The following is a 21,811-nucleotide window of genomic DNA, read 5'->3' as shown; positions in this document are numbered from 1 at the left end:
GCAAGGCCACAAAGGAACATACTCTTCTCTCTGACCAAACCTGTTAGAGTGCCAAGACGAAAAAATAAAATTATTTTAATATATTCAATGTTGAACAGCAACACCCTAGAAGAAGACATGGTCTGTTTCTTTTAAGCTGTACATGTGCTACTTCAATGTCCAGAGGCAGGAGCAGACAGCTTTACAAAGCATGTGATCACCAACTTCCCCAAAGTGATTTGGTTTTTATTTGAACCACCTTGAAGTTGCCTCTGACTCTGCAGCTGGCCCTGCTTTGCTGGAACACCTGATCTCCAGAAGTCCCTCACTGCCTCTTGCCTGGTTCTCCCTTTATTAAGGGCTGCTTCTTCAGAAGCACACAAACAATGCAGTTCAGGAAAGGCTGCAACTAACTACACAATAAGCAAAACAAAATCTACAAGGATACTGGATTCTAACTGCTATGTGGAGGGCAAATTATAATTATGTTTCACTATCAGCAGCCTACTGGTTGCTGTTTCCAAGTCAACATAAGCAAAGCTTTTTGTTTTTCCTTTATCTAACAGTTTAATATTATTTACCTCAATTGTTAACTCCTAATTCAATTAAAAGCCTGACCTCTGCTAACATGTTAACTCCCCGAACATTTCAGACCAGAGATGTTTGAACTGAGCCATTTGTGAGGGTGAAGGTTAAGACAAAAGAGACATTCTGAAGAAGCTGCCAGAATATTTAGTCTATTGGTAATACACCTCTTGCAAAATCCACAAGCAAAATAACTCCTATCAATCAAACATTACATTTTGTTTATTTAGTTTTAGTTGAGACTATACAATGATAAAGTCAAGGAACCACTCTTGTATCTATGTTCATTTATTCCTAGGTTTGGAAATAAAGTCCTTGTCATTTCCATAAAATAATGTAATTTAACAGAAAACTGTCAAAGGCTTAACGGGAATTCACAAAGTTAGAGGCACTTCTTCAGAGACTATCTTCCAAACATCACATATTTTATAACTATTTAGTAAGAGGTACGTTAATATATTCTTAAGCTTATTTACACTAAAAATTATTCTTTTGGCTTAACCAGCTATGAAGCTAAATGCCGATCATTTAACATTGAATAAAAATTTCCTCATGAGCCAGGCCTCTCAGCATCTCTGCTGGAAGCAAGGTCTACAGAGTCTGTTTGTCCCAGCCCTGCATTAGCGCCAAATGCTTACTCTTAGACACACAAAAATCTCCATCTGACATGAGTTAGATAAAGGCAGACTGAAATACAGGGCTGAGAGCAAGTGGGGAATTCTGGGTCTAAGTGGGAAGGACCACAAGTACAGGAAGGCAGAAGGGAGTGGAGAATCAGAAGGCACTTGGGACTGCTAAGCAGCCAGAGACATGGATTTCTATGGGCTCACCTTTCCTTTTGCAAACATTCCCTGGGAACGCATGCCCTTCAAACACTGAAAATGCTGAGGTTTCAAAAAAATTGTAAAAAGGTGACATTTCTTTTTCTACTTATTCCTAAACTTTTCCCAATTCCCTTAAGAAAACATCCCTTTGGAAGTTTCCTTCCAATTCTGTCTCAAACCAGAACAGGTGTTTAGCGTAAATTCAGTGTTTAAGATGAGTTTCAGGTATTACAGATAAATGGGATTACTGTAAGAGTGGAATGATAAAGAATATGAATAAATGAGGCATTCCATTTCCAAAGAGAGATAAGATATGAAATCAGTATATAAAGACATCTCTTCATATATAAGATAAGCATTCAAAGGGTTTTTGCTTATTCTGTTTATAAAATGAGGTGTTTATAACAACCTAAGATAAAAACCATGTCTCTGTAAAATGTTTTGCAGGTGAAAAGAGCTGTGACTATTACAAAATCTGCAGGTATAGGTATGCATTAAAGTAGCAAAAGCAATCGCAAAAATAGAGAACACCGAGCTGAGAGGCAGTGATAAGCTTTCAAAACTGTTAAATCAAGCTGACAGCAATTAGTGTGAGTCTGTCCAGCAGACACGCTACCTTGCAACACTTCACTAAACACAGTGCAAAAGGAAAAACTAACAAATATTGACTGACTGAACACACACTTACTAATACCAGTCTGAAAAGTCACAGATATGCTACAACACATCACACTTCCATGATATACTTACAGACCTAGCCCAAGCACTACCCCTTCAATTCCACCAAAGGATTTAACCTGTCGAGAAGGTATTTCATCCCCAAGACAACATACCAGTGCTAGCTGTTAAGTGACCTGCTGCTGTTGCACCCAGTCTCTACTTTGTCTCCTTCTCTAACATTTTAAAACCCTGGAAGATTCTTCAAAACTGAATTTCTGATGCCCTTCCTCAGTGTTTGAGGAAAGAGGTGCCATTCAGGAAATTTGCCTGCATGTTGCCAGGAGGCTGCCACTGTTGTGTGACAAAGCTCCAGTGCCACAAATATCCAAGCTGCACTTTCACAACATATACACCTGGAACTTTATATTTAGCAGTTGAATTCTACAGTGATGTTTTTATTAATGACACTTCAGTGCCCCAGCACTGTGAGGGCAATTCTGAATGCAGAAAGGTTTGGAAGTTACTTAAACAAGGCATTGCTGGTCAGAGTTCTGTAGCATGTCACTACCACACGTATTCTGGCAAGACAACCAGCACTTTCTGAATTTTACTTCAGTGGTTTTGAAAGCACCTTTAAGAAACACCAGACAGTCTCATCCAAACAGCTACCAGAAAACCAAACAAATAAAGTAAAATACTGATATGAATAACATTTCCTTAGGTATCTCCTGAGCAGGGCTGTACTTTACTAGCTATGTGCCAGCCAAGGAATAGAATACAACAAAAATATACCTAGAGGAGGTGATAAAGATCAGGGGTGATATCGTAAAATTGATACACTTAGCTGTTTAAAATCCACTGTGGCTAAGGACCAACACTGAAATTCTATTTTAACTGCTTACATACCAGTTAACCTTTCAAATATTTTTAACTGAATCAAGGTGCTGCTTGTGCTTTAGTAACTGCAACTTTTATTCTGAAAGAAACTTTCAAAGCTGACAGTCCTGAGGACTCAAAGGTGCTTGATTTCACAATTTCGTAAGTACTTAGTCCACTGTAAGAATTTATTTCTAGAAGCATGCTGATCAGTTGTTGGTGAAATCAGTATTTTCAGAATGACTGAACTCCTGTCTCATCCCATTAAAAATAAAATGAGTAATTAAACTCTTCTTTTTGTAGACTGACAGACATGGTCAGCAGTGCAACTTAACTGCTCCCAGCTCTCATCTCTCTCCAGAAGTGAAAATGTGTTTCTCCCCTGGTAGCTGCCAAAGAGTTAAAAAACCCACTCTGACTGCAAGAGTTAAATCCACAGCACTTCATGGGCTCGAAGTCAACCATGTCAACATCTGGAGTTGGTTGACTTTTCCCCCTAAGGATTTGCAGCACGGCGCTGGATTTTTTCCATGAATTCCCTACATTCTCAATCTCTCAGATGGATGTGACACACACCCAGCGCCCACCTCGCAAACTCCTCTGGCCACTGCAAGGCTCCAGAGGACTTTGTACTATTTTCATTTATTCAGTGTTTAGAGCCAAATCATGCTGTTGGTCACATACACAACTCTCTCACTAGGTCTGCATGAGCAAAAGCAAATGCTACAGCCCTGAGGTGTATTTTACAATCATTTGCCTTTGTTGTGTCTAGATTTGCTACAAATACAACATGTAAAAGAAAAAAAAAAAGCCACAAACAAACCACCAGCTACTGCTCTAAAACTTGTATGACACAAACAGAAGGCTTTTAAAAATATCTGAACCAAGCTTGTATTTGTCAAACACAGCTTTCTCTTAAGTGCACAGTTGTTCTAATTATCATTAGAAACATTAATGACAATATAAAGAAAGGATAAAAAACTTATACAAATGAGTAATTAAAAACCAAGACACAGCTTGAAATTACAATATCTATGAAAAACTACCCTGAAAAGATTTATTTAGAATAAAGTAGCTATGTGGAATTATTTGTGAAATTGAGCACTTTAGCATTAAAAAAAAAAAAAAACCAAAAAAAAACAAAACAAAACAAAAAAACAATCTGTACTTTTAAGTTTCCACTGCAGAGTGTACAAACTGGGCATTATACCACAAATTCTGATTATTTTAATCACAGATTTCAGAAGGTTGGATTTAATAAATCAAACACACTACTCACATCACAGTAACAAAATAACACAGAAATATGATTATGTATTATCCTTCTAACAATTCAATTTTTTTAAACTACAACTGTGACATTGCTGTTTCTTAACAATGTATTTTTCACAAATTCTTCCTTCCTTTGCCTGCCACACACCAAATTTAATTCCACTTCAATGTACAAACAATTCTTCCATAGAAAGCACATACTACGTCCTTCTCCCTTCTATTCATTCAATTTTTCAAGGACTGACTTGCCATGTTCATTGCAGGGAACAAGTTCTTTCAGATTAATTACATAATGAGGGAGGAATTAAAAAGATTTTTGCATGCTAAATCTCACCATGTATCCATGCAATTCATGAGCTTTTCAACCACGTTTTTATTTCAAAGCTTTTGAACCAAGTACTATTTAGTCTTCAGTTCTCTGGCACTTCGGTGACAACTGAAGAGTTAGGTTTTAAAATCTCACATACATTTGTGCTTATTTTTAAAATCAGAAAAAAGGAACAACCTGCAAAATACCTATTATTTTTCATGGATTAGAGCTCCTTTAGAAAACAAAAGCAGCATCCCCAGAAAATGATACCATAGAAAAGCAGCTGAAAAAACAAACAAACAAAAACCCCAAACACACAATCATTTAGACTGTGATGCTGTAGCATTCTAACATTCCCCCAAAATCTTTATTTTTAAAAGATTTTGATTTATATGTACTTGTGTGCTCCAATTCAGAGCTTCTTAAATTCCAATTCTGAGCCCAGCTTCTCAAATTCCAGCAGGAAAAGTTATGTATTTCATTTATTCAAGATTAAGATATTTCTTTTTTCATTTCAGTGTTTCAAGAAACAGCCCTAAAAATCAGAAAACAGTATAGTTCTTTAAAAACAGACAGAAGCCTTTTAAAGCCAGAAGAGTCACTAGCTATGGCTTGGATATAGTTGCTGTAGTTAAAAATTCTTCATTAAATACACTCACAATAATAAACTGCTCTCAGATCAGCACAGCTGCTCTGTTTGGGAACCAAACCAGCATGCTACAAATATTTATGAAATTTCATGGTTAGACATGCTGTCCACATCGCACATTCAGTGACTTGGTTCTGCTTCTTAAAATAAAATTAATTCACCGAGCGTAAGATAGACGCAACTCTTGTGACTTTAAGGGGAAAAAAAAATTCATGGCTCCATTAGCAACAAGGATGGGATAAGCCACTAAACGCTGGGACATTTTTGAGAGCCCCTAATGATTAATGAACAATGAAAAGCAGATTGAAATTTTTTCTTTATCAAAACGACCACATAAAGACTAATGTAAACATCACAAACTCATCACAAAGGAGATGAAGCTGCATCTGCACTAATTAGACACATGACAGCTTAATACACTCCTGCATACCAATAAGCAGAAGTTCTCTGTCCCTTCCAAGAAATGGTAACACATACCACAAGCTAAATGCAGTTCTTGGGAAATGTACTATAGAAGCAGCTGTGCTGCAGTGAAAATCTAAGGTTCTTCCACAGGAATTATTAAATAAGAAAAACCTCAAACAATCACAACTGTGCAAACCTATAAAGACATTGCTTTTGAAAAACAGTTTAACCTTTAATTGCTAACAATAAAAGGAAATAAAAAAAATAGAGAACCCTTGAGGAAAAAGACTCAGCATGTGATAAGCTCATTAAGCATCGAGTTTAATGAAAACCCTATTGTAAACAGCAGTAGGATATCTCCTCCACTACTCACTGATTCAAATCACGTACAGTCCTCCCCAGGGCCCGCTCCAAATGGAGCCGCACTTCTACAGGCTTTGTTGTCGATATGTATTGTAAAGTTAGAGTATTTTGCATGAATAAACTCCCCCTATTTGCTGAACTCATTCACTGGCTCTAGCAAACAATATACAAGAGTGTAATTATTAATACAATGAAATAAAGATTTCCTAGATAGCTAGAGCCATATATCATCAATCTGAGAGAAATTCCGATGCAAATTAGCTATCTTTAGAAAAAAAAAAAAAAAAAAAAAAAAACACAAAAAACCCGGGATTTGTTTATTTAAATTTCATAACAGCACTTTTGTCTCCCAGAGAAAGACGAAAGTTTGTCTTTCTTTGACATAAATTTTTTGAAAAAACATGATGTTTTTTCTTTTAATTCTTTGCTCCTCCAAAACTCATCTTTTCAGAAACCCCAATTAGTTTACGGTATTAACTCTCATCTTCAGTGGCTTGTGTGCTAATTCCTTAAGTAAGATGTGTGGAGTTCAGCACACAGAGCATCGAGTTTTTGGTACTGCAGGCTGGGATCCTGCTGCCCCCCATACACACACACCCCCATGCCACGGTGCTAATCGCCTGTGAATTTTGCTTTGTTAAATAAAGCAACAGCTTAATTTCTCTCATGCAAACATTTTTATAACATATAAACGATGCTAACTTCCACATTCCCTCCAATTTCACCAAGTTTAGCTCTTAAGGTATTTTACTGCTTAACTGATGTAAAATAGCACCATCAGTGCGGTCACTACCTTTTCTTTCTATTCCTCAATTTCAGATACCAGGTCACAGCTCCGTCCCGCAGAAAAACACCCACTTAGCACCTCCACATTCACAAAGCCTCATATCACAGGTACCACCACATCGTACGACCTACTGAGGCGATATGACACTTCCTGAAGTTTCAGCAACCTTCGCTTGGAAGCGGCTCTCATTGCGATAAAAATACTTAAGGCAGACCTTTTAACTCCTAACGCCCTGCCAGGAAATCCACAGTGGGTAACCCTGGGGGCTCGGCGCTCCGAGGCTCTCCAGCCGCGGCGCACCGCCGCAGCCCCGGGATGCCGCCGCTGCTGCCGCCCGCAGAGCGCAGCGAGCAAACCGCGTGTGCCGGCAGTGCCACACCGCCTTACCCGCCATCGTCACTGTCCCCAGCATGGCTGAAGCCACTCCGACACCACGAACTCCCTCTCCCGCTTCGAGGTTCCTCCCAGGGGCGCAGGGCAGTCCCAGCCGACGGCAGCGAGGGAAGCGGCCGTGCGGCAGCGGCGCTTCCAGCCCCCGGCACGCGGCTGACTGGACGGACGGACGGACGGACGACCGACGGAGAGCCTGCCTGATGGAAGTCTGCCGGTCGGAGGGCTGGGCTCTCCCCCGAGCCCCACGGCCGCTCCCCCCGGTCCCGGACAGCCCCGGGCCCCGCCCGGGACCGCCCCCCGGCCGCCCGGCTCTTCCCACCGCCGGCCGGCACAAGCGCGGTGCCTCCCAGGGTCCGTCTCGGAACTGCCGCTTCGAGCCTTTATCTCCCTGTGCCCCGAAGGGAAGAGGCTGCTGCTTTCGAACCAGCCGCCCGCTTCAGTTCCCGCTGCTGTAATGCCTTCCCGACCCGGCTTCCCACAAGGCATCCACACCCAACCTCAAGAGATGCTGCTTAAAAGCCCCACGGAGTTTGTCCCTCATAAACAAAACCATACAAAAACCACTTCTGTTTTTCCACACTGAAGTATTTGCTCCTTTGCCTGTTACTGTGGGGTTGGTTTGGGTTTGTTTTCATTTGTCTGGAGGGCTTTTTTAATTGGAATTCTCTACAACCTCATTACTTATAAATTGCCTCAAATTCTGCTGTCAAGAGTTTCATAAACGTGTTACTCCAGACACTTCTAGTATAATAATTTAATGCTCCTACTGACTGTAAAAAGGGATGCAATATAATAAAATAAAATCAGTATCTAATACAGGCATCCTCCTATAACAGCAACAGTATTTCTTTTTTGATTATAACTGATTATGTTGAATATCCAAAGCTCTGATGATACTTTGAGCCTTATCTCTCTGACTGTCAGAGCCAGCTTCCCAGGCAATTTACCAGAATATCTGGTTAATTTTGTAGTGGCAACTTTAATGAGTTTAGGTCATCTCTCAAGTGGTCTCCTGACTGCAAGATTCAAATGACAATGATGAGAACCAACCAAACAAAAAACCTTTAATCATAAACACTTCTTTACTGTAGGCAAACACTTGTGTTGTTTCAGTGCTTGGTGCCACAATGCTGTACTTCTGAGTTTAGACTTGCAAGCAAGGTGAAATTAACAGTGAGTGGAGAACATGAAGTGTAGCACTAAAATGGGAAATTCTTCTATGCGGAAAGATTTGTCTGCATTAAGCAACTAAGAGATACCTCTTCTCCACCTTTATTCATCTGCCTAAGGACAGATGAGGTGGAGACCAGACTCTCTAAGGTCCAGAGGAATGGACAAAAACAAACATTTGAACATAACCTTTATTTGAAGAACTCTTTTCAGTGCTCAGTTGGGTGAGTTTCACTTGTCACTACAGATTATGTCATTATCCTCTACTGTTACCAGCAAATACATGCTGCATCATCTTCATAAAAGGATTTTTTACTTCAAGAGCAAACACATAGTACTGTTTTCCCTTTCACATAAATAATGCTACCACATAAATTTGGCTTCACTGAATAGGAATATCACACAACCACGGAGAGATGATTCTCAAAACAAAGCCAATGTTTTTCAGGCAGTCTACTCAAATCCAGATTCCTAATGCTGTGTATGTTCGTGTGTATCATGCCGTGCAACTGGCTTCACATAATTACTTGCACTCAGAGGAAGCTTCTCACCTCTTCATTACATATCCTAGGAATGTGACTTCTACACAACTGAAACTACAACCCAGGATTATTCAAAAATAATTATAATCTTTGACTATTGACTTGAAACTCATGCCCTTTTAATGGCCTTTTCTTTCACTTGATCCAGAAGCTGAATATCAACATGAAATCTTCTGACACTACTTCCATACATCAAGTATTTTCTTTTCCTTTATGACTCTGTTTAGCGAGTATTCTTCCCCCCAATCCCTGTCCACTTAAAGAGTAAAATTTTAGAGAAGTGGAGTTTCGTGAAAGATAAAACAAGTTGCATTTTTATAGTGTCAAAAGTCCCTACTGGTATGATTAAAAAAAAAAAAAGCCACAAAAGCTCAGAATAAAATATGGTAGCCTTCTGCTGGGATAACAGTATTATGGCAATTAATCTAAGATGTGACAAAGAATTGCTTTTACCAGGATTCAAACTCTAGAGTACACCACGGGTTACACACGTGCCTTAAGGCGCTCTGCAGGCTGACACTGAAGATAGTGCCTCGTACCGTGTCCCCATCCCTTCCCAGCTCACCACCACCAGCATTAGATGCCTGCTCTGACTGAAAACCAGCCCTCCCTCTCGCCATCCTGCCAAAAAGTCAGCAGGCAGCAGGACTGCTGAAGCAGATCTCTCAATGCATGCCTGTGAACAGGAACAGAGGGAAGCAAGAACAGGCTGATGAGAGCAGGAAAGGTGGGCTGCCAGATCACACTGGTGAAAGAGCAGCACATTCATGACTGTGCAGCAAGGCAAGGGAGACACTCTAAAGACAGAACACTCTGGGATGCCTATGATGAGAAAGGTTTTGTGGTCCTAATGCAAACCCGATTAAAAGCTGTAGGAAGGGAACTTTAATCAAGGTAAAACCAGATTAGCAGCCTGACCCTTCCTATGAGTTCAGAATAATTTATCATTAATACCACTACTGAATTAACATAAAAAGGATTTCTGCCTTATGAAGAAAGGGACAGGCAGCAGTAACTAACACGAGAAGTGGAAACTGACCTGTTTCTAACAGGTGGATGTCCACCACTGACACCAACACCTTCAGTCCACAAGCCATTTGTTATATGAACTCTCTCCTACAGAGAAAACATCTCCCACAAAACAGTGCTCAAGAAGCACCTGAGCAACAACAGATCACTTGAGTAATACCTATTCAGGAGCAGACAGCTAGTCGAGCCCTATTTCTACTTCTCATCCCATTTAGCATGCAGGCCTCTATGGCATGTCCACTGAACACACGTTTGTACTCACCATTTGCTCCAGCAGACTCTGTTTGCTCGCTGGGTGGTTCTTGGAGCGGTGAAGCCACTTCTGACTGCTGCCCACCCTGTTCCTTAGATGCTGTAACAGCTCCCAGCTGCACTGGCTCCTGTGGTGAGGCATCATCCTTCAAATTGTCTTCACTGACATCAGGTACTGGTAAACTTGCATTTAAAGCCTGTGTGGTCAAATATTGATTGAAGGATGGTAGTAGAGAAAGATAAAGAGAAAAGGAAAGAAAAAGAAAATGTCAGTATTAGGCTGGATTCCCACCCAACCCCCACAGAATATTGTTCTTTCATTCTCACTTTGAATATATACATACAAGCAATTTGAACTTTATTTAATAAAGTACTTCTGTGAGGAAAAAAACTCAAAACACATAATCTGGGACTATTTATCTTTCTGTCTCCCACATTAAATACATGGAAGAGCAGGTCTTACAGACAATGGCCTATAACCTTGTATAGAAATTAGTTTTCTTCATAAAGGAAAACTCCAGGATAAGGTGAATCTAGCTGATGGAAAGAAATTCTTCATTCAAAGTGTCTGGCACAACTGCTCTGATATATGAATGAATCCTCTCTACAATATAGCCTTTGGTATTGCTCCTCTACTGATGTGCTTATCTTATCATCATCAACAATACAACTACAAGGAAACTGAACTATTCAGGACAGAAAGCAGAAGACATATGGACTTCCCATGAGGAAACACAGTGAAACTGAGATTAAAACTAGAATTTTTGGACCTCTGTTATTAGGCAGAAACTGTTCTTACAGGAGGAAAGAGCTTTGCAATTCTTTGGGACTCAGCACTATATAATTTGAAATATTTTTTTCTAGATGTGCTAATATATGCAAAAAGAAGAATCAGTTTTTCAGCTTCCACACTTGACACATTTTAATTATTTGCAGAATTTGTATTGGCTTGCCCTATAAAAAGAAATATACTTTCACAAGCATATTTTTATTTTAAAAGCATGCAATGTGTTGTGATCATTATAAGATACTTAATTACCCTTTAATTTATTGATTACCCTTTAATGAACTAGCTCTCCAACTGATTCTATTACCTTCCAACAGAAACCATTTCAACTAATTAACCATTATTCCTGAAGTGAAGGTTTGAAGGTCCTCTGGTGGAACAGCAAACTTTAATTATGTATCATTGTCTTATGATTTGTCTGTACTCCCAAAATACTGCCATTGAAGCCCTGTTAATTAATCAAAGGTACCACAGATACATTACACCGAAAGATGGGATCTAACAACCACATGCCTGAAGCACCAAACTGGGATCAGGAAGATGCCACAATTCTCTTCCAGCCCCCTCTACATAAACCTTCTGAATGGGGAAATCTATTTATTTATTTTTACAAGTAATTAGTGTGCTGCAACAGAATTTCAAATCAAGAGACAAATCAACAGACAGAGTGCCAGGAAAAGGGCTTTCCTCTTTATCATCAGATTCTTTTCACATGCTGGGTGAGATCTGGGAGAAGCGCCGTACCCCACTTCCACAGGCAATGAAGTGTGTGCATTCAGGCTCCCAATTTTCAGTTCAGAAGCCCTTAATTAAGCCAAATTGTTTCCACCCGGCATTGTTGCACTCCTCAAAGCTGCCTTTCACAGCCACATAATCCACCTCACGAAAAAGGGTCCCATTCTGCTCCACTGCCAATACCACAGATGGAATAATTTGGCTTTAGAGTTTTCACATGCTGAGACCAGATATTAAATAGAAGAAATACGGACTGGCTCAACACTCAGATTACATTCCCACTTCTCACATCATCCTTCCCATAAATCTAAAACACAGGAACTCAGGAGGAATAAAGACACCACACTACTGAACAAAGGCATGTAAACTCTGGGAAGCTCCTCTGCAGTTGCACACAGCAATAGCTGAATGGGAGTAACCAATTAAAGACAAGCAAGAAAGTCAAGACATAGGAAACAACAGCCTAATTCTGAAAGGGCTTTAAGATTCTTCAGTAGAAATTTAGTAGAGGACTGTTACTATTTTTTTAAAATAGTAAGTTTTAATGATTCATTCCTGAAAGACAACTGCTAGTCCTGCAAACACAGGAACAACCTTGACTTGACTGGCTCTCGGGAAACCTGGTTATCTGAAGAAAAAGCCATGGATGACTATTTCAAGATGACACTCTCAGAATTAGCACCAGCAATTCTTTCAAGTCACAAGAAAGGCAACAGCACTGAATATCTTAGCATTCCTCATGTTATTCAAAGATTTCTTTGCCTCTCTTTCCAAACCTCCCCCAGGCTGCACACCATTTTAAAGCCATTTATAGACACACATGTACAGACACAGTTGACCATGTGCCTGATAAGCACCAGTGGACTCTACAAAGAACCAGAGTACAAAGGTACTTGGTTCCTCAACGCAGTACAGCTTGTCTCGTTTTCAAAGTGAGCACAGACTGTTACGATAAAATACTAACAATGGTAGTACTTGCTATTACCCCAGCTCTGAATTTATTCTACAGTTTTGGTGCATTCAGGAAAACAGTGACTTTATATAATCCTAAAGATTTGTGATTTCAGAACACCAAAGTTCAGACGCCCCTGGGTCTAGCAGATAACCCTGTGGATCTGTTAAATCTGCAATACCTTCCAGTATGAAAAACAGAATTAAATATAAAACATCACTAAATGTAAGACTATAAGCAGTTTTTACAACCAGCCAATATAACTATAATCCCTGTTCACTCTGTACATAAATTCAGTTTTGGAAACAGGATCCATCCGTCACAACTGAGTGAAAAATGTAAATACATGGAAAACCTCAATATTTTCAAGTCTGACCAGACCTGCAATATAACCCTACCTTTTTACCCCAGCCTCTTGGGAAAGAGTTTGATGTGATTCTTGGCCTTGGGAAGGCAAACTTAGATTTTCAAATCAAGTCTTCTGCTTTAAATAATTGAATAATCAAAACAATAGTATTTTTTTCCAAATTAAAACTTGTGCAAAGGAGAATAAACCTTTGGGGAGTTTGTAAAGTGAAAGGAGACATAACAGCATCATTAGTTTAAATAAAGAAAAAAAAATTGTGTTCTAAAAAAAGTTGCTCAGGCTCTTTATGAGGGTCAATGCAGTCTGTCCCACTGCATTAGTCCTCAAAAGAAACTAATTTCAGTTTTCCTTCACATTAACTGCTTCATTTCTCTGAAGGGATCTAAACTGCAGTTTAGCCCAATTATATCTAATTTAGTGAGCAGTGCTCTTAATTCCATTGAGAATAGTTGTAAAGCTTAGACAAATACAACATCAGAGTTTAGAGAGATGGACAAAACCAAAATTTAAAAAGACAAATTAACGGTATTAGGAATCACTCTGTTCATCTTTATGCATTACTACAAGTAATGAGACATTACATTTGGCAGGTTTACCAACACTTAGTAGTTTTTCGTGGCACACATTCATTACACTCCTTTGATTATTAATTTATGAATGTGTTGTCTCATGAACACAGGAGAAACCAAGGGGAACTGGTTATCCAGTTCACTGATCTTTCAGCTTCTTCATTCCCAAAACAAAGGGCCATTAGCAAAGCAACACTCCAGTTTCTGTCACGCCATTACTGTACATCCTGCATATATTTTTTTAATATTTGCCTCACATTCACCACAAAGATGGAAGCAAAGGGCAGACACTCAGCTAATGAGACTAAAATGCACAGGGCTTGTTGCCCGTGTCGCTCTAACCAAGAGCGGCTTTTGCTCCATCTTGCAATCCAGCAGTGGGCCCAACTGTTAGGCCCCATTAAACACACAAAAAATTGAGAATGGATAAATTAACATGACAAAATGCATGAGATGTGGATGAACTGCAGGTCCTGATTTCACTGTACATTAGTGGACACTTCCTTCAGGCACTGCTCCTGAGGGGTTCACAGCACCCAGCCTCTTCCCCCACCAGCAATCACCATCATTCCCAACATTCCTTGTACCAGACCCAAATCATTCCAGGGATTCCTCACACCAGGCCCAAACGTACCAGAGTTAATTTTGCTTCATTCTGTTAATCCTGCTACAGTGATTCTACATCAGATTACTAAAATAGCCAGATCCAGCTGTCCGAACAACTGAGCAAACTAACATAATGGTCGCTAATATTTTTCCTGCAGTTTGATTTTGAAGCTCTGGGAAAGACTGTTGCTGTGCTCAGGGGGTCTGCTTTTAGCACATGCTGCTTCATTAAAAAGAACTTCAAACACTAAAAAAACATTAAAAAGAAAAAAAAATTGGATCATTCCAACTCTTTGTTCACAGCAGTTTGTCTTGTTTTGCATTAGCTAAACATTGGAAGTTTGTGGGATACTGCAAGTTCCAGGTAAAGAAAACACAAGGCCCTTCCTCTGTAAGGCACATAACAGCGCACTTAACTTCATTACCTTATTTCTGCCTCCTGCAGACAAAGCCAAGAACTTTCTCCACACCTTTCAGCTCCTCATCTACCCTATTCTCTCCCAATTCTCAGCTTGACTTCGCTGTGACACCTCCTTATGGATGACTACCCTGGAAATACAAATGGATAAAACAAGACAGCCAAAACACCAAGAAGTTTCTACACCCAATTCATCCCTGTCATCTCTTTTTGCAACCTGTGAAAGAAGCACTACCCCCAATCTGTTATTCTGAAGCCTGATCCAAACGGAGCTCCTTCCCAGGTCTCCCACCTTTCAGCTCTTTCAGACACCACCTTATGGAAGCATTTCACAGGTACAGCTCACCCAGGCTCTAAGGACCAGTCAGAACAAAGGCTGAGCACGAAGCACGTTTCTCTCCTCTCAGCAACCACACCCAGGCTTGCATTTCCAACCTGGAGGACTTTCAAAGTCCCGACGCTCCTCTTAGCATCTCTTTAGCCTCTCCCACATCAAACACAAGCTAATTGCCTCGGCTTTCAAAGTGCCCGGCCACTCCCCCTACCACCTCCCTCTTATCTCCTATATGATTAGGGGGCTATTTCACGCTTTTGGTGCCGCTATGACACCAATTTCCATTGTGCATTTTTTCAATTACACATTTTTATTCCTTCACCCCAGCCACTCCACAGGCATTGTCAGCCCTCCAAACCTTACCACTGAATTGTACCAGTCTCTTCCTCCCCAGTTGGAAAAGTAGTATCTAACGGGAATCAGACCCTGCTGAACCAGGGGAACCCTGCAGCCTCACACCAAATGTCCCAAACTGGGGCTCCCAGAGACACAGTCTAGGGACTTTCCTTGCATAGGCTTAGTTTCACCATTGCTAACGCAGTATTTTCAGGCTGACAACTCCCTCACCAGAACACAGTTGTTTAAGTAGCAGATGTAAGTCTGCCCCAGCTGCTATTTGTCAGGCACTCGGACAATAAGACACTCTGACATCTCAGCTGGTAACCTCTTTAGAAGAGACAGTTCCAAATATTTACTGTCTAGCACACACTTGCTCTCATTACAACACAGGTAGCATAATCAAGTTACTACTCAGAAATGGGAATCATCCCGAAAACACTGTTTGAATGACTTGCTGCTCCAGTGGGGGCTCTTGCATGCCAGCAAGCCACCACACCACATTTTCAAGCCATCAATCTCCATTAAAATATTATCTCTGACAAAGCCAGATTTTGACGCAATAGCTTATTAGCATGCCTGTATTTTTCCAGATTCTCTCCCTCGAAGTTCCCCTACACTGTTTCAGGTAACTATTCCAACAGAGATTGACTCCTTCCACATGGCCACAAAAAGAAACCTGTATTAAAGCTAGCACCTCAAACTTCCAAACAAAATCAAAGTGGCACGTGTGATTGTCACTGTCAGCTGCAGTGTTGGTATGATAATGCTGCTATCCTGGTGTTGCCCACATGGTTTGAAGTCACCTTCCACCTCACCTTGCACCGTGAGGGCACCACGCTGTACTTAGCATCAAAATTGGAAGTTGGGTGAGAGCCACATCACTGCTATGAACAGAGAAGGTGCTCACAAAATGGAGACGCTCAAACCAATCCAGTCACATGCTGCCACCAACAGAAGCATCACCCAGCTTCTTGTCCAACTCCGGACACAAGATCCTGCCTGCTCCCCCGTACCTGCAGCTTCTGCTGAGTCCCAGAAGCCAACACATGTGGCTCAATTGGCAGAGAATGACCTTGCCAAAGAACTGGAACAGTTTTCCAGGGGCCTAGCTCCTTGAATGAGCTCACACAGTGCCAGACGCAATAAAGGAGAAGCTGTAGGTGCTCTGGGAGGAGAGAGGAGCACATGAACCACCTCACTGGACATCTCCACGGCTTTTGTAATTTCAGGACATCAAAAGTTTGTTTGGCCTTCTTCAAGATCAAAAAGATCTTGTTCCTACTTCTAGCACTATTGAAATCTAGTAAATCCTTCTCAGGCCAAGCTTCAGGCCTCTGTGCTGCTCAGGACAGTCTGCCCCTGAGGTTTCAATGAGTTTTCACCAGCTCACTGCTACCAACAGGAGAAGTTTTTTCATTTCTCCTCCTGCCCTTGTGCTGGCTCTTGCTCTTACCTCTACAATGTAGGAGTCAAATGAACTCACAAGCAGATCAGGAGAATGGTCCAGCTAGAATAAATTTCAGTTTCCTGAAGGGTTAGTGAGTTTAACCTGCTTACAGAAAGGTAATGTTAGGACACAGTACAGCCAAGTGAGACTGCATCATCTGAGGCAAAACAAGGAAGAACAGGGGAGGAAGAACAGGAGGGGGAAAAGAGCATTGCTGCTAAAACAGCAAAGAGGTAACTCCATCACAAAAATCGGCCTTCTGTAGAACCATACCCTGCCCCTTGGTTTCAATAGGACCTCAGGTGTCAATTCACAGATCTGATCAATTCAACTGAGGCAGCTGAATGGATTAGTACCACGAGGATCTCACACTTCCCTGCAGAGGCAGCTTCCCACAGCGTGGTGGCTATGCAAGATAAGGAGCAGCTCCTCCACTGCCAGAGTTCAAGTCTTGTCTGCTACAGGGAAGAAATCCACCCGTTTCAAGTCCTAATACTGTGGCAGGCTGGAAACTCTGGAGCTGCTTTACACGTAATTCACCAGGAACTTTTGAGAAGATGGGGTCAACAGCTGAGGTACTCACCACATGAACCCACATTTAACCCACCGTATTCACAAGCCAGGGCCCAAAGCTCTGTAGACCAAGGGCTTTCCAGGGTTCCTGGACTGTAGAAGTGGCCAACACCAAAATATACACCCTCCCTTTTTTTAACCAGGACACCCAAAAACTGGTACCTGGCCAGAGTCACACGTGAGTAACAAAACGGCTTAATGACTGTAAGCTCTTTCCTTTCTAGAAGAAAAGGCAAGGAGGTTTTCATCTTGTAAAAAATGCAACTACGTCATGAAAGAAATTTAATTAACTATTTCAAGGATTTCACATCACAAAAGAAAGCACAACTTCTCTGAGATTTTATATCCTGTATAAGATTAGTTGCTTAGACAGTTTATTCGTAATTGCCTTGCCAAGGCTCACTCAAATTGGATTCCACTGAAGTAATTTTCCAAAGTTTTTTCTTCTAAAAGGGTTGTAATAAGCATTTTAATTTGGAAAATGCAAGAAGCCAATCCTCCAAAAGATTCCCTATCTTCCACAAACATATTAGCTATCTGACAGATTTCTCAAGGGGCATTGCAAGACCTGGTAATTTTCAAATTCAAAGAGCTGGAAGGAATAACGATGAAAAACTGTGTCACAAATCTGCAAAGAGTTACTTTACTTTAGTAAGACAGACTAAATGAGACACAAAAGAAGTGACTAAACTTCATTAAAACCTATTTTTCTTTTTATAAAATGTAGTGGAAGACAAAACCAGCCGTTTTAGGATAACAGCAGTAATATAACTTCTCACAGCAGCAAAATGGTAATAGAACTTCCCCAATTTTAAACAGTTCCACTTGAATAATCAGGCAAAAATCTACTAGAAGACATTTTTCCTAAAGCTCAGAAGACATAAAACACAGTATTAATAATAATGTGTACTTGAGAACAGTATTACAGTTATTATCTTTTTTTAGAGGGTCTTAGTTCCCATAACTGGATAAACATGGCTATGAATATTATGTCCCTTCTTCAAAGTCGCATTATCTTAAATTTTAAACAACCACAATAACCAAATGCTTGCCCGATATAAATTCCCTCTCTTCTAAACATCAGCATCTGAATTCTAAAATTGCCCAATAAAGCTGCTAAATATTTTGTGAACCAACACCAATCCCCAATGCTTATTTAGTTTAAAAAAAAATACGTCTTAGTTAATTTAAAGTTCATTCGCAATGTGGTTTTCAAATCTGTCAAAACACGCACAAGGAGGTCTAGTGGCAGCCAGGAACTATGGGAAATTCAACTTGAAAGTTAAATCTGAACCACAAGGTCAAAGAAACAAAGTCATAACCGGTTCTCAAGCTCTAATACACCCACGCACCAGTCACAGAAACTTCGGAGTCTCCCTGCTCTGAGCACCCAAACTCTGAAGAGCCCAAAGAAGGGGATCTCGGTAGAACGTGGTCCTATTTCTCCCCTCACAAACTCCCTAAAGCCACGCTATGTAAACACACAGATGCACATAACCTCCCTTTCAGTCCCAAAATCCCCTAAACGCGCCTATTCCAGAGGGATAAATGGGTTCATTCATAATCTATTTTTAAATACCAGACATGTTTTAAAAGAATTTCTTTCAATTCTTCAACGTCTTTATTTCAAATCACACATACCTAGAGCTCCGTCGCTCCCCACGGGCTGGGAGTTCGGGAGTCCCTCCCCCATGGCCCCTATGCGGTACGACAGCGGGCCGCACCAAAGGCATGGCTCCAGCCCTCGCCGCCGACACCGCCGCCCCTTCTCCGCGGCGGCGGCCAGGGGGGCGGCGGCTCAGGTGAGCCCGAGCCCCGGGGTGCGGGACGGGGCGGGAAAGGGGGCACGGCGCGGCTGGCGCCCAGCCGAAGGCACAGCCGAGCCGCGCCCCGACGCGCCTCCCACCTGCTCCCTCGGGAGGGGAGAGGATGGAGTGGGGGGGCTGCGGAGAGCCGCGGGAACCGCGGCGATCCGGCCGCAGGACCGCAGTCAGGAGGCTCCTTGGCGCAAACCTCGCCGCGGGTGGGTGCGGCTCCTCTCGCCCCGGCCGCACACAAAAGCGGCGGCGCCCCCGCAGCCGCCCTCGCCCCCCGCCCCGCCGCTGCTGCCGCCGGCGGGAGTTTTATGACTGCGGCGCCGGCCGTGGCGCAGTCCCGGCCCCGCCGCGCCCCGGCTCCGCGCCCGGTCCGGGGGGTGCCCAGCGCTGCGGCAGGTGGCCTCAGCCGCGGCGGGAAACTTTCCCCGGCCCAGGGGTGCGGCGGGAGCCGCCGCCTCGCGTCCCCCCCGCCACCTTCCCGCCGCCCCTGCCTTACCTTGGCGGGCTCCGCTGGTGGCTGGGACTCCGCCGCGTCTTCTGCCGGTAGCGGCTCCGGGGGAGTGCTGGGGGGCTCGGCCGCGGCCCCGTCCTGCGGGGCGGCCGGCTCGGCGGAGCTGCCGGCGCCCATGGCGCTGCCCCGCGGCCGTGCGGAGCCGCGGGCGGGGGCAAAAAAGGGGGGGGGGGGGGGAAAGCGCGAGCGAGAGCAGCGAGGAAAATCACCTCCTCCCCTTGTCCCCCCGCCCGCCTGCCTCTTGCTCCATCACATGAGCAGATCCCCGGACACGCCTTGCAGCATCAAACCGGGCTGATAAGGAGCGGCCAAGGGGGGCAGCGCCCTGCCCGCCGCCGCTGCCGCCTCTCCCCGCCCCTCCCGGGCACCGCCGGGGCGGGGGCGCCGCCCGGCCCCCGGCCCTCCGCGGCGCTGACTCAGCGCTTCGGGCCCCTCGCCGCTCTCCCGGGGCCGGGACGAGCGCCCACCCGCCGGCACCCTCACGGGCTCCGGCCCAGGGGCCGCGCCCCCCGCCCGGCCACGCTGCGTCTCGCCCCCCGCGGGGCTCCTGCCGCCTCCTGCCCCGGGCGCTCGGCTCCGCGGCCACCCGCCCTCAGCGCCGGCTCCGGACCTCAGCCATGCTGGGCCTGCCTGAGGGGAGGACGTCCATGCAGATGCAGAAATGTAAGGTCCCGTGTCTGAGGCAACTTTGAAGAAACAAAAAAATCAAGCCGCCTTTTTGTTTTTTGGACTTTTTTTTGCTTGTGGGTTTTTTTTTTTTTCTAATTTTTTTAATTGTCATGCAGGATAGGTTCCCAGTTATTAATTCATGCCAGATCCTGGCACAAGCAAGCAAAGCCAAGAACAGGGTATTTTCTCTCCTAGCCCAGAATACACAAAGCATCTTTCCCATGCCACAAAAGCAGGACCAGCATGTATGTAGGCACACTCTTACCCAGTACTTTCAAAGGTCTCAGCAGTGAAATAGCACACAAATTAAATTAAACTAACCACAACATGCCAAATGGGTAGCAAATGGATTCATTAACTGTTCTTCACCATAAGTATAATTTTTTTCTAAATAGATGCGTGTACCTGTCCTATACAGAGTTCATGGTTAAAATCAGGAATGGTCTGAAGAATTCATAGTACAGACACAATTTCTTTTAGAACATTTAAACCAGTCCTCATCCATCAAAGCACTGTTTCATTCGGAAAAAAAACCCATTCTGAAAAAATTTCATTCTACAAAGAGCCTAATCATCACATGCTGGTCAGTTTTTTCCCTAAAAATATCAACACACATCAAGTCAATGACTGAAAGCATTTTCATAATCTCCCTCAGCTAATGCAAGAACCTACTGGAATTGTTTGTGCTCAGCAGAACAAAACTGGTGTTGTGGATCACAGACTTGGGATAAATATCTCCCCCTTTCTGTTTAGTCTTCCTCATTTTCAGAAGAGAGAGGAGATACAGGTCTGAGCTCAGTAGTGCCTGAGTCCCTGTAGTAGAACTTACCCCTAGCCACCCAGTACTTCTGGATCACCCCCCAGCCAGCACTCACAACAGGGAGCAAGGAGCCTGTTCCCAGCCTTTCGTGGCTGCCATCCTTTGATGTCCGTGTCTCTGGTGGAGAAAGAGCCGGCACCACCTCCATTCCCAACTAAATCTGCTTTCTCTCTGCCTTCAGCTGCTCCTGTGCAGGTGCAGCTGAGAATGGAGGCCAGCCCAACTGCTGCAGGGATATCTTGGGTTCCCCTTCAGCCATGGACCCTGGGCATAGACACAGAGGATTCCTGGGTTTTGGAGCGGGGAGGGTTGGCTGTGGGGCTCAGTGGCACACAGAGAGGTTGGGAACGCCACAGGGAGATCAAGGTTTTGCCAGAGAGTTTCTCAAGAAGGGAGATGTGACATAATTCAGGGTCTGTGGCACATCATTTCTCTTTTCACTGCTCATAGACCACAAAATGCATTCTATGCAAGCAGCTGGAGTACTGCCTCCTTCCTCCCATGTAAACTTGCTCTTCAGTCCTTTTGCTTGTGCCCGGCAGCACCGGCTCTGTGCCCAGCAGGCTCAGAGCAAAGATGCTGCAAGCACTGCAGCTGAGAGAGACACCCCTCAATGCCCATTCACCGGCCATTTTCTGCATACAAATTACTTTATTTTGGCTGAAAGTCTTTGGTTACATCTATTCAATGAAATGAAATGTGCTGGGGATGGCTTTCTGGTGATAAGGTAGAGCAGTTCAGGATGGCTTGTGTGTACACTCGTAACTTCTC

At 43.2% G+C, this 21,811-nt stretch overlaps 1 protein-coding gene across 3 annotated transcripts in view; it reads right to left on the bottom strand.

Moving 5' to 3' along the window:
• The window catches only part of AKAP12 (A-kinase anchoring protein 12), a 30,273-nt gene extending 10,572 nt beyond the window's left edge, over positions 1-19,701 (bottom strand). Inside the window, exons 1-2 of one of the 3 annotated variants that reach the window (XM_041469689.1) lie at positions 19,537-19,701; positions 10,107-10,293 (exon numbers count right to left, since the gene is read on the bottom strand). In XM_041469689.1, coding sequence (XP_041325623.1) covers positions 10,107-10,293; positions 19,537-19,668 — 319 coding nt within the window. In that variant the 5' untranslated portion in view covers positions 19,669-19,701. Of the gene's footprint in view, positions 1-7,097; positions 7,384-10,106; positions 10,294-18,864; positions 19,002-19,536 lie in introns of those variants that run through there. The other 2 variants (XM_041469691.1, XM_041469690.1) reach the window with 2 other exon arrangements.
• Positions 19,702-21,811: the final 2,110 nt, after the last annotated feature.

Source organism: Pyrgilauda ruficollis, unplaced genomic scaffold (assembly GCF_017590135.1).
Source record: "Pyrgilauda ruficollis isolate IOZ18807 unplaced genomic scaffold, ASM1759013v1 scaffold24, whole genome shotgun sequence".
In the NCBI taxonomy this organism is placed as follows: domain Eukaryota; kingdom Metazoa; phylum Chordata; class Aves; order Passeriformes; family Passeridae; genus Pyrgilauda; species Pyrgilauda ruficollis.
This window is presented reverse-complemented; position numbering and strand designations above follow the sequence as displayed.